General features: G+C 43.9%; 1 protein-coding gene across 1 annotated transcript in view; it reads right to left on the bottom strand.

Annotated features, from left to right (window-relative positions):
• The window catches only part of Parm1 (prostate androgen-regulated mucin-like protein 1), a 97,405-nt gene extending 91,892 nt beyond the window's left edge, over window positions 1-5,513 (bottom strand). Inside the window, exon 1 of the mRNA XM_059274656.1 lies at window positions 5,210-5,513. Coding sequence (XP_059130639.1) covers window positions 5,210-5,252 — 43 coding nt within the window. The 5' untranslated portion in view covers window positions 5,253-5,513. The remainder of the gene's footprint in view (window positions 1-5,209) is intronic.
• Window positions 5,514-13,148: the final 7,635 nt, after the last annotated feature.

Raw genomic sequence — 13,148 nt, 5'->3', positions numbered from 1 at the left:
GCCATGGAAATGTCATCTATTGATCAGAAACACAAAACCCTACACAGTTGATAGGTGTGGAAACAGAGTTCAAATATCTCACTGGAATGCAAACTGCTCCTGCATCCTAATCTGTGCAAAGAGAGCTGCTGTTAAATCTCCGTGTGTTTCCTTCCCACTTACAGACTGACTGAAGAGGTGCTAGTCAGCTAAGGCCCCAGGAAACAAGGCTTAAACTGAAGGTCGTTCTACAGCAGGCCCGTGCATAGGTAGGTGGTCTGGAGACAAGGCCAGAGGAGAATTGCCAGATAAAATACAGCACTCCCCGGTGAACTTGAATTTTAATATTACACAGGATATATTTAGAATCACTGTTTACTTGAAATTCAAGTGTGACCGGACAGCTTGAGTGTTTATTTGCTAAATGTGACAACATGAGGCAAAGGAAAAATTAAGATTGTATGCTTTCCATCGGTACTGTACCTACACCTAGTGAAAGCATCCATGGGCAGGATCCTATACTTCTCCACTTCATTTAACAGTTCTTATTACTTATAAAAATTATAAAGTTTTCAAGATCTGTAAACAATGTTAAAAACATATCATTGAAAGAAATGGGCTGTGCTGGTGTGAAGGATCATAAAATATTTAAAGGTACATGTGCTAGAAAAATGTTACATCAGTTTCTGTCATTTAAATCATTTAAGATGTGATAAACTGCATGCACCCTAAGTCTGGCTTTGTAGTCACGCTGTTTTAACTGGGTGATAACCTATTGACTCCACATTTCCCATGACAAAACAACCATAGGGTGAGGCAGACACAACCCGTCTACTTCTTAGAGCTGGTATTGTCTTCTACAGGAAACATTAACTTTTCACTGTTCACGAGCAAGGCAAATAGCTGACTCCTCAACACTGATTTAGAGACAGATACTCTTGGAAGGAGTTTAGTTCTGACTGCTCTCATAAGGATCTTTCCTTTGCCACGGGTCCCACTGAAGTGATAAATGTTTTTTGTTTGTTTTGTTTTGTTTTGAGACAGGGTTTCTCTGTGTAGCTTTGGAGCCTTTCCTGGAACTCACTCTGCAGCCCAGGCTGGCCTCGAACTTGCAGAGATCTGCCTGCCTCTGCCTCCCGAGTGCTGGGATTAAAGGCGTGCGCCACCACTGCCAGGCAATAAATATTTTTTAAAATGTAGGTGCTATGCTCCCTGATCCTTGAGTGAAATGATTACTTTAGACAGTTGTCTTAGACGGTATGAATATTGGACTAGTATTTTCTCCATATAAACACTAGCACATTAAACATGCCCAAGTGCTAAGGTTCAATTGGAGATCTGGCCATTATTGAGGACTCTGAGTGCTGGAGAAAGTCACTCAGAACCATCAGATAAAATGACCCATTTACTCTGAATTATCCCCAAATGTGTTGCTCTGGGGATCTGACCTTTTAGATTTAGCTGACTTGGGCTTTCTAAATACACCAGTTTGCAAAAATCCTTGGTGAGGACTTCATTTTACTTTAATTGTAACTAAACCCTTTTTTTCTTTCCTGGTCATTGTGCTATGGCTGAACCAACACATATTAACCTTTTAAATTAGGCATTTAGTGGCTCAGCCGACTGTCTTCCTAATTTGCATACTGAGTTTGCTGGAACTGTCAGCCTTGGCATGTTAGTGGCAGTCTGGGATCTGCAGAGTCTAAGTGCAAACACACACTCAAGCTCCGCACTTGGAGAGGGTGACCTGTGTGTTCAGTGCTGGATATAGTCATCTTTATTAAGGGTCAGAGCAGCAAGGGCTAACATTCCTGAGCATTTTCCATGTCCCCAGCACTGCATACTTGTAGGATTGCTCAGTCAGTTAGCATTTTCACCAACCTTATGAGATGACCCCCTCCTCTAATTTTAAACAGGAGAAAATGCAGGGTGGTTAGGGTACTTGGCCTGAACTCGGGTCGGTACTATGAATAGTCAGGCTGCAGAATCTACCTGCTTCTCCTTGCCTCTATGAATGCATCAGAAGACAATATAAAGAGCTTGCAATTTTCAGGTCTCTCCACACAAAGGAAGATGCCACGTCTTTCACCGGGACCACAGATTTCAGGCGAAAGGAACGCGGGGAGCTCTCACTTGTCACTCCGATACACACACCTTCCTGGAAGAAGGTTGCTATTTTTGCAGTATACTTGTGATACAGCCACTGAACTGACACACATGAGGACTTGCATAGGCAAAGAGTCGTGGCCAATGTTAGTTATGCAGAGAAGAGAGAGCTGATGGGTCCAGAACACACGTATACACGCACGCACGCACGCACGCACGCACGCACGCACGCACGCACGCGCACCCATACCCACACCTACATACACACACAGATCCCTTGCTGGTGAAATTTTAACTCTCTTGGTCTTGCTTACCAGAGGACCAATGAGTGTTCCAGGGTGTGCCTGGGAATGGGGTGCACTGTATTTTTCCTGATCTGGCACTGGGGTAGACAGGGCAAACTCAGAGCAAGAGAAGCCAGATCACTGGCATATATATATATAATATATATATATTATATATAATATATATATATATTATATATATATGGACTACTCTTATGTAATGAATTTCTTTTGTCTTCTTCAGTGTTTAAAAAGACCATTTGAATCCTTCTATGTACCTTATATATCTATCTCACTGAGGGGTTTTTGAAATGAATGGGGCCACCCAACCCCAAGGGGCAGCAATGGCAATGGATGGAGGGGGAAAAAGTTACTCAGTGGTCTCTGTCCCCATTCCCTGCATAGTTCCTGTGCCAAACCTTGGAGACTCAGGACTGGGTGTTAATTCACATGTGACACTCCTATACATCCCATCTATGGTAATTCAGAGAACAAATGTTGAGCTGTCTCCTGTCAAGGATGCCAGTAATGCAAGCATATTTTCAGGTGTCCATTATATATTCTGATGAAACACTGTGCATATATCAGGAGGATTTTTGAAGCTAAAAATTAAAGCCTTACTGGACACTGTCTCTGACTCAATCAAGTATCACTTTAAGGGTTTGTTCAAGTTTTTCTGAAGCCTCTAAAGCTGGAGAGAAAATAGAACAGGAAAAAAAAAAAAGCCATCCTTTGGTGAATAGCTTGCCAGAGAAGCCCCAGCACAAGCTGCTGGAACATGCCTGCCATTATCTAGAACCTTCTAGAAAAACATGTCAATCTGAAAATGCTTTACTTTGGAATGCGGAGACTCTCGTGAGATATTTATGATAATTCTGACATTATTTTCCAGCCTATTTATGATAAGCAGTTTTATTAACAAACTGTCCATGGAAAGATTCATCCAGACTTACAAACTCCATAGAAAGCCGTCCTCAGGCTCACGGCTGCCTGTATGGGATAGCAATATGAATTAAGAGGCAATGTGTCTTCCAAGGCCTCTGGAGGCTGTGACCCGATGGCCCTGATCCCCGCAGAAGCCTGGAGGGCATAGAGCTGAGGCTGCTCAGCCAGTCTCTGAAACACCAGCCACCTGGCTCTGGGGGAGGGGAATGGCAATGCGCAATATTTTTCTTTCAGCAGAGCACAGCTGAACAGTAACACTAGTGACACCAATCAATCAATCAATCAATCAGTAAACCATCTTATTTGAGCTCCTTGTTAATCCGTTTTTGTTTTTGTTTTGCCAACTGTCAGAGCTGTTCAAAAAAATATTAAGTACACAAATAAATAAATAATAAATAAAGGATAAAGGTGCAAAATCAGTTTAGCAAACAAAATCTATCCTAGCCCACTGCAGGTTTCTTAAGCTTCTTAAACGGGGTTCCCTTCCTGTTTCATCCCGTCCTCATCTCGCCTTTGAGGACCAGGGATCTACCTTTGGAGGCAGTCCAGCTGGGAAGGCTATTCCACTTTCAGGTCTGAGCACTCCGGAGGACTGCCACGGAAGCTGCCTGAAGGTTCCGGAAAGATCTGCAAGCAGGTCTCTAGACCTTGCAGATGAAAGGCTCTCCCAGACGTTAGCATGTAGAGAAAATAGCACGCTATTGGCTCAAGCTGGGGAACTTTCCCTTAAAACCATGCTATCCTCTGAGAGCCGCAGGGAAGCTTCCAGATTCTTCTCAAGGAGTTGTGACTTCTTTCGGGCGGGGGTGGGGTTGGGCGTGGGGGTGGGGTGGGGAGGCATATTTACAGGAACCCAAGCAATTCAAGAGGGAAAACACTTGAACTAACGCTTGAATCTTGAATCGGCTTGTATGTGGCTTTGAATCTGTTCTTAAACAGACCAGACTCTTGGGTTACTCCCCCCTCCCACCCACTCCCCACCCCCGCGTGCCTTGTCCCTTATCCATAGTCCTTTATTGGGCTACACTTTTTCTGGATAAAAACCTAAGTTTCCAACCCGAGACGGTGGTGCCTGATTTCATCTTTGCAGTCCGCAGGCTGGTTTGGGTCGTCGGCCCAAGGTCGTGGCTGCTAGAAGTCCCTAGACCATCCGGACATGCATAGTGGAGTCGGAGAGCGATATTTGGGGATGGGGCACAGGCAGAAGGGGGTGTGTGTCCTACTTTTAGACAAGTTACTAGTTTGGTTCAGGGAGCACATTTTTAAAAGGCTCTTGGCCACAGTAGACCTGCAGTTCGCCAGCAGTGATCGCAAGCTTGACCCCAGCCTGGGCCGCTGCCCCAAAGACTGTGCCGCATCATCACCCTAAGCCTAAGTAAAAAGAGACGCGGGAGTTCCCGAGACCTCTAAGTCCTGGAGCGCCAACCAGCCCGGTTGAGCGCACATGATGCTGAAAGCCCTCTTAGCAGCGGCTTTATCAGACCCCTGCCCTGGCTCTGTATCCCATGGCAGGACAAACCACGGCAGGAAGTGATGTCTGGGACTGTGGCAGGTGCGCTCTGAGACCCCCCCAGCGAAGAAGAGAAGCCGCAGAGAGCAGTCGTCTCCTTGCGGGGTTCGGTGTTCTAACGCGCCAGCTAGCCAGCCACCTGTTTCACAAAGACTGAATTTGTGAGGGGCACAGGCTGCCGCCACAAAGACCCCGTCTCCCCCCCCCCCCCCCCCCGGACCGCCAAAACCGCACATCTCAAATCTAAGTGCGCACACCCCTGCAGACCCACCACCTTCCAGTGGCGACTTATTTCTCGATCTCGCCGACCCACCCCTCAACCCCCGAGCCGGAGACTGGTGCCGGCTTCCCCACGCCTGGCTCTTCCGCGGAGCGCGCCAAGTACCTGCGGTGAAGATGCAGAGAGCGATGAGCGCCTTGCAGACCATGTTACTCCGGCGCTCGGTACCGAGCTGGACGCGGCTAGGGAAGAGTTTCCTGGGGCTGACCAAGTGCGTCGGTCACGGGCAGCTCCTCTTCCGCCTGGTGGGCTGCGGGAGGAGCGGGTGGAGCTGACCGCCTGGCGCGATCAGTCCAGGCAGCTTCGGTGGCACCTTTGGTGTCTGGCGGCGCTAGGCGAAGCGGTGGTGGTGCGCAGAGTCAGCTGTGTGCCCTGCGGCGCCAGGCACACTTCTGCTCCATCCCAGCTGCCCGAGCCCAGGGCCCGCCTGTACGGTCGCCAAACCCCTCCCACCCGGCCCTCCTGCGAGGACAGGGCCACCCACTGGCCTTCCCCCTCCCTGCGCTCTAGTCCCAGGAGTCCCGGCCCAGGGCGGCCTCTGCTGGACAGTGGGCGCTAAGTCTGAGCTTTCAGTGGATTCAGCCGCCACTGAGAGATCCTTGCACTGTTCCAGAAGCCAAGACAAAGTGAAGTGCTTTACTCTCAGGAATCCAACTCAGTTTTGCTTACGAAAAACGTATTACCTTTAGAGAGGTGACTAAGAGGTCACCTCAGAGAATCAACACACTTCTTTCCTTTCCAAGTATGGGATGAAGACCTTCCCCTTCATTTCTGCAAACAACCTTCCGGGTACATTAAACCCTCACTAGCCCTGAACTCCCGCGGCACTTCCTGGTGCCTACGCTACCCTCCCTATTCAGCTTCACACCAGAAGAAATGCCACTGTCTGGTGACATGATCGCTGGACAACTGAACCAGGTGTCTGACTAGTTACTGCGCTGAAGTTCCTTGTACTAACCCGAAGACATAAAATTATCACTCCACAGATAAGAAACTAAAGGCATGAGAAATTAAGGAACGCGCTATGTTTATATAGCTTGTTTAAGAATGGTTTGTACGGCAGGCCCATAACCACAATATCATCCTATATTGTTATATAATAATAATAGTTGACATTTCTTGAGAAACGGCATAGGCTAGGCAATGGACAATGTCCATTCACATTCGACCCAAGTCAAGTCATTCACTTCCCATTACAATCATCCCAGGTGGGTACATTGTATCCTCATTTGGGGGTAGGAAATAAATGTACATGCTCGCTCAGGCCTCACAGTTACCAAAGGGTAATCAGATGCCTCCCTGGGCTCGGTCTCTGTGTACTTGAATGCCTCTCCAAAGATCAGGGCATCTCCAAAGAGGGGTAAAAACTGACCTTTCACCTAATTTTCCCCTCCCCACCTTCTTAGCCTTGCCTAGTTCTCATACCGGTTACATGCCACATCCTTTTCAGTTTGGTACAGTGTGAGCCTGGTAGCCCCTCAGTCACTAACTAGAATGGAGAGTCGGAAGAGTAAAGGAACCTTTACAGGGACTTGAAGAGCTTGGGCCATCTACAGAACCGATTTCCTGTCGTTTGCTCTATCATTTCCTCGTGCCAGGGACTCCTCTTTCTCAGTCAGGGTTCACCACTTTAGCTGTGGCCAGGTCAATTCTGTGCCTCACCTCCCCGTCACCACTTGCAGATCTCGGCTGGACTTCCACAATAGATTACACAGGACTCATAATTGTCCTTTGTCTTCGAAAATGTAGTGATTCCTGTTGGGATATGAAGCAAAAGATAATGCAAGTCAGCACTGAACCCCCTTTCCTGCCTCCCTGGCCAGAAAAACTGGCAAATTCAATGTCTTAAACACTTCTCTTAAGCCTTCTGGTCTCCAGTCCTTCCGGTGTCTACCTGACCTGTGTGATTGTGAAGCATTTCGACATCTGGGCTTTGACTGTCATGGAGTCTGCAGCCACACACAGGTGGAGCCTGACAGTGACGCTCTTGGAGGCACTGCTGGTGCCCTTCTCTTTATACGGGCTGATTTAAGTAAGGTTGCATACAAATAGCATAGGTTATTTTTTTTCTGAAAAGAATCAAACTGTCACTGTTCCTGCAAGTTACAGAACACCTCCAGCATTTCAGAGTGCACCGGTACCTTTTAGTTCATTTATTGTTTATGAGTCATACACGTAGGTAATGGGTTTCAGTCCTTCTCATGCCCTATCTCACCCCCTCTTCTCCTCCTGCCGTAACCCTTCAGTGAAAACACCTTTCACATTAACACACAGTACAAAATGGCAGAACTATTTGATGTGTAGGACCATTTGAAACATTCTTGGAGATTCTGTTCCATGCCAAAATTCGTTTAATGATATTTTAATGAAAATATTCAGAAACTTTAACAGCAATTTAAAAAGAAAACAAACATTTGAATACAAGCCAAACATATACACTTTGCTGTTTGTGTACTGAAGAATTAACAGTAGGAAAATACTGAAAGTCTGTTTTCTGTAATTAAACCACTATGTTTCTATAAGAGGAGAAAACGCTATGTGAGCAGTAAGAAAACTGAAATTCTTGATGCACAATAATCTTGAGTATGAGCTGAGGTGTTTCAGGCAGTGTGGACTGGCATTAGGTTATAGGATGGCATGACCATTGCTAAATGCACATGCTATGTGTTTAGAACCAAGGTTGCAGTGAAGCCTCTAGACGCAACACAGTCAAGGTCTACCAGAAACTTTTGGCTTTGAATTAATTACTCTCCAAACCTTTTTATGACTCCGTATTCGGTTATGTAGCTAGCTGTGGTTATACTCCCAGCTGTGAAATAAAGCAAGTCAATGGCCATGTCCAACTTCAAGGAAGCAAGGAAGCTTAATCCACTCATGTGACCAGATAGAGAGGAGAATGTCTAACGGGGAAGAATTGTGATATGTGTCTCGGTAGTTTATTGCCTCTCTCACCAGCAGGCTTCTACTGGTAGAATGGTGAATAAAAAAACATCCAATAATAAAGATTTTTGATATGTGTTACAAATAATATCTAATAACATTTATTGACATCTGCTATGTGTTAGAAAAATTTCTAGGTTGTGTATGTGTGTGTCTGTGTGTATATGCATTTGTTTGCACTATGAGGTAGGTACTGTAGTAGACTACACATGCCATCCCAAAATATACTTCTCTGGAATAATAATTACTTTGAGAAATAGGGAGAAATAGGATAAGAATAGAAATTATTCTCCTGTAGAGGGGAATTTATAAAGGACACACCCATTTGTAAGGATGTCTCTATGTCAGTACTAAGAAAAATAAAGATGACTAAATTACTAGACACATTGATCAGTGGGAGAGCAGAGGGGATAAGTCTATATAACAAACTTTATACTGCTTTCCCAAGCTTTTGCTGGCCACTTTCCCCAACAGCATTATTATTATTATTATTATTATTATTATTATTATTATTATTATTATATTATATATTACATTAATATATCAACTTATTCACTTTAAGATGGCTGTTAAGCCTAAACTGAATCCTCCCCTTTGAGAGTTACTCATTTCATGAACATCTCCCATGTATATATTGTCTGTGCATGTTGTAAGGCCAAAGGGCCAGTCAAAGAAACACACCTGATCCTAAAACCAAAGCCAGTGAAAGAAACATAGTTTGGCCCTGAAACCAGAGCCAAAGAAACACACTCTGCCCATGACCAACTCAGCATGAAAACCAGCCAATCCCTGAGCACAAAATCCAGCCAATCTCTGAGCTTATCCAAACTCAGGAATTGAAAACTGACCTATTCCCACCCTGAAAATCTTCACCCTGGAAAAACTCCATCCCTAAGAATCCCTATACAGGCCCTGTACCTGTTCAGTTGGGAGCTGCCTTTTCCACCTTGGCAGAGGCAGCCACTCTCCTGGATTCCTCCCTCCCAATAAATCTCTTGAATGAGTTTTGGGTGAAGACCTTCTTTTGCCAGAGTGGAGCAGAGCAGAGAGGTAATAACTTTTGCCAGAGTAAGAGCAAACTGCTACATTTGTGTGTGTGTGTGTGTGTGTGTGTGTGTGTGTGTGTGTGTGTGTGTGTAGAGGAACACCCCTTAGCAGATAATAGAGAAGTAACAATATTCAACGTAGCAGGAGCAAGATTGCTATATTCCTGTGGGGAAACCATCCCTCACCAGAACAGATCTATAGATAGAGCCTGGCTTCCAACAGCCAGGATACCTTTCCCTTCAGAGCTGTAGGTATAGACTAGCTTCTGACAGCCAGGATACCTTACCCTGCAGAGCTGTAACACTTATACATGTACTTAAACTTTTTTCTCATATTAATATGCCATATAATTCATCACAGGGGGCCCAAGCTAAGACCTTCTATATAATAAAGTCAAAACTAATTTTTCTCTCCTATGATACTACTCTCCTCAATTTGAAAGTAAAGGAACTAAGACATTTGGAGTTGAAGGAAACTGAAGGATGCTATGCTACATAATATCAGGGAACACACTGTGGTCAGTGGGGCCAGAGATGAAATTTCAATGCAACTGTTTATTTATGCCTTTATATCCAAAGCAGATTGTAGCTGAAGTTTTTTCCTGTCCTGCCCAGCCCCACAGACCCCGCAGCCACTTATAAAATAATCACTCAGAAGCTTATATTAATTAAAACTGCTCGGCCATTAGCTCTTACATTTAAACTCAGCCCATTTCTGTTAATCTATATGTTGCCACGTGTTCTGTGGCTTTACCTGTGTGCCGTTACATGCTACTCCCTGGATGGTGGGCTGGCGTTTGCTTCTCAGTTCTGTTTTTCCTTCCCAGAATTCACCTTGTCTGCTTATCCCTATACTTCCTGCCTGGCTACTGGGCAATCAGCATTTTATTTATCAACCAATCAGAGCAACACATTTACAGCATACAGAAAGACATTCCCCCATCAGCAGATTTCTTCAGAGATTTCTCTCAATCCTTTTATAGCATTCCAGTGGGATAAAAATCTGAGAAAAATTGGCCGTTTACTGACTTCATTCCATTTTGATCATTGTTAGAATGAATTTCTAGTGTTACTGACTTCCAACATTTTACAAAAACATTACCCTTGACTGGCTGAGCTTTTGACATCCTGGATATATTGTACTTCATGGACAATGTTAGGTGAGATATGCCAGACTCATAGAAATATTATTTTGAGACCTTTAGTCTCATGGTTGAGGAAAGAGTGAATAATTTGGGCGATAGAGCTGTGTGTGGTAACGTAACAGTGACTTGAGATGTGGTCCGCATCTCCTCTCTACCACTGGCCAAATCCTTTACTCTCTTGGCACCTGTCAGATTCTGTATTAGTGTTCTAAGTCTGCTATAATGATACACTATACATCGAATGCCTTAAGAAACAGAATATTTCCTCCTTCCTTCCTTCCTCTCTCATTCCCTCCCTCCCTCCCTTCCTTCCTCCCATTCTAGTGTTGTAAGGTAATTGCACCAGAGAACACATAGACACTCTTAAAGCTGAATAGAAAGTCTGTTGCTGGCTGGTGACTGCATGGGGAGCTTGCCTAAATCATGCGGCCCCAAACCTCACCGTTCTTTGCCTTGTATACACAAAAACTACATCTGGTTGACACACTTTCAGTTAGCAAGAAAAGTTAGAGTGAGGCGAAGTTGCAGAGGCCAAAAAGCAAGGTTAGTCCAGTTAGGGACTTTCACAGATCCTGAAACTATAGACTAATGTTGTGGGATGTCTTTCTGTATGCTGTGAATATGTGTTGCTATGATTGGTTAATAAAGAAGTTGCTCTGGCCTATGGCGAGTCAGGACATAGCCAGGCAAGAAATCCAAGAGAGAGACAGGAAGAAGAAAGGCGGAGGCAGAGGAGATGCCATCCCTCCATCCAGGGAGCAGCATGTAATGGCACACAGGTAAAGCCATGGAACATGTGGTGACATATAGATTAATAGAAATGGGCTGAGTTTAGTTATAAGAACTAGCTAGCAAGAAGCTTGAGCCATAGGCCATGGCCATGCAATTTGTAGTTGATATAAGCCTCTGTGTGTTTACTTGGGTTTGAGCGACCGCAGAACCAGGCGGGACACAGGAAAACTTCCATCTACAGAGTGGGTCTTTGATAGATTTGGTTCTCATTTTTGGCAGGTGTTGGGGCCTGTGTGCTGGGTTCTAAGGTCAGATTGGAGCCTGTAACATGGTGCCAGTTGTGCTAAGGTCTTGGAGGCTTTTACACCAGTGCCGGAGTACTAAAGAGTGAATGTGAGGCCTCAGGTATTCTAGGTAATTGCCTTCCACAGAGCTACATTCACAGCTGTCTTTTTACTCTCGATTTTAAGTCAGGGTTTTGCTAAATTTCTCAGGCTGGGCTTAAACTTGCTCTGTAGCTCATGGTGGCCTTGAACTTGTTATTCTCCTGCTTCAGTGTTCCAAGTAGCTGGGCTTACAGATCTACACAACCAGGTCCAGCAGAATTTTATTTTTCAAAGTTACAGAAGTTGACTACTAAGACCAAAGTGCTGCAGAGTTGATTTATGATTGTGTGTTTTTCTCACCTTGGTTTGACAATGCCTGTCCTCTGGATATAGTCTCATATGACCTTTTTCTGTGGTATATTCACAGGTTTTATTCCTTTATAAGGACACCAGTCCTACTGGATTGGGGTGCCACTATTATGACCTAATTTACCTTAATTACCTCCTTAAAAATGCTATCTTCAAATATCAGAAGTCACACTGGCAGTCAAAACTTCAACATATGAGTCTGAAATGTGGGTGGAGTTTCATGAGGACCAGCCTCCAGCAGCACGGGTCTCAAAGGGGATACACGGATTCAGTGCCCTAAGACTTTTTTAATCTGAGGGAGTAACAGAAAAGACACACACACATTCTCAGGATGGTTTCCTTCTTCTGTATTCTGTCTTTTTCTGACTTTATTTTTGCTCTACAGCTTATATACACCAACAAAATCTTTGAGGCAATATAAAAATTACAACGTGGTTACATTCTATTTTTCAAGTGAAATGATTATAATGAATACAGGAAAAAACACATTTTTCATTTCCCTTACATGATTAAAATAAAGGCATCCCAAGAACTCATATACATTTACATCTAAGCAGCTTGTTATAGATCTATAACAGAATGTGAGCAAGCAGGGCATTTTTCTCAGCCAATTCTTTTACTGGCAGGTGGCATGTTGCAGTCACAAAGAAAGAATCAATCACTTTGTTACCTATCTTGAAAGGTACTCTTATAAGGAATATTAAAAGAATCACAAACCTAAACATTTATATACGAAAAACGACCAGTCAGCTCTACTTTAAATCTTTAGGGTGCATACCCACTCATCAATAGATTTTTATATCAGGAGATTGAGGGCAGAAATGGGTACAAGGAATTAATCATCATCCTTGATCACCAACCAATTCTAGCAAGGAAGGTATGTCAGCTAATAATAATTGGGCTGCTTAGGTTTTGCTTTCTAAGTTTAATGAACCCATCACTCAGCTATGTCTCCTTGTGAATTTTAGATTGTTTTCTAGGGTTTTTCACCTCAAAGTTACTTGACAAAAAAATCTTTGTCTAAACTTAAGTTATGCTCAAAGCTTTGTTTCAGCTATGATGTACTCCATAACCTGTGAACACATCTCCCAACATTAAGACTAAAAGAATTTCAACTAGCTGGGCTACTGGGACTCAGTTGTTCTTCTTAATCATTAACCTAAGCCACAGTCTATACAGCTCCTCAATAGAAACTCATGTGTTCTAGCTGTGTGACACTTCCTTGTTTTATGTTTTATCCTCTGCTTTATCAGAGGCAGGGGCAACATTTTATCCCACCTTTACCTATGTTAATTTTTCCACTAACCCCTATCATAATTCCTTACTATATTTATTAAAAACCCCCAATCATCAAAATCCTGCTTAAACTAACACTACTATTGTATAAAATCATGGCTTCAGTTAAACAGCACAGCTTAGGAGGAAATCATCTTCATAATAATCCACGGGTAAAAATGCCCAGTAGAACGGGATATTTCCAAGAGAT

Source organism: Peromyscus eremicus, chromosome 10 (assembly GCF_949786415.1).
Source record: "Peromyscus eremicus chromosome 10, PerEre_H2_v1, whole genome shotgun sequence".
Lineage (NCBI taxonomy): Eukaryota > Metazoa > Chordata > Mammalia > Rodentia > Cricetidae > Peromyscus > Peromyscus eremicus.
Note: the sequence above shows the minus strand (reverse complement) of the source record. Positions and strands in the feature narration are given on the sequence as shown.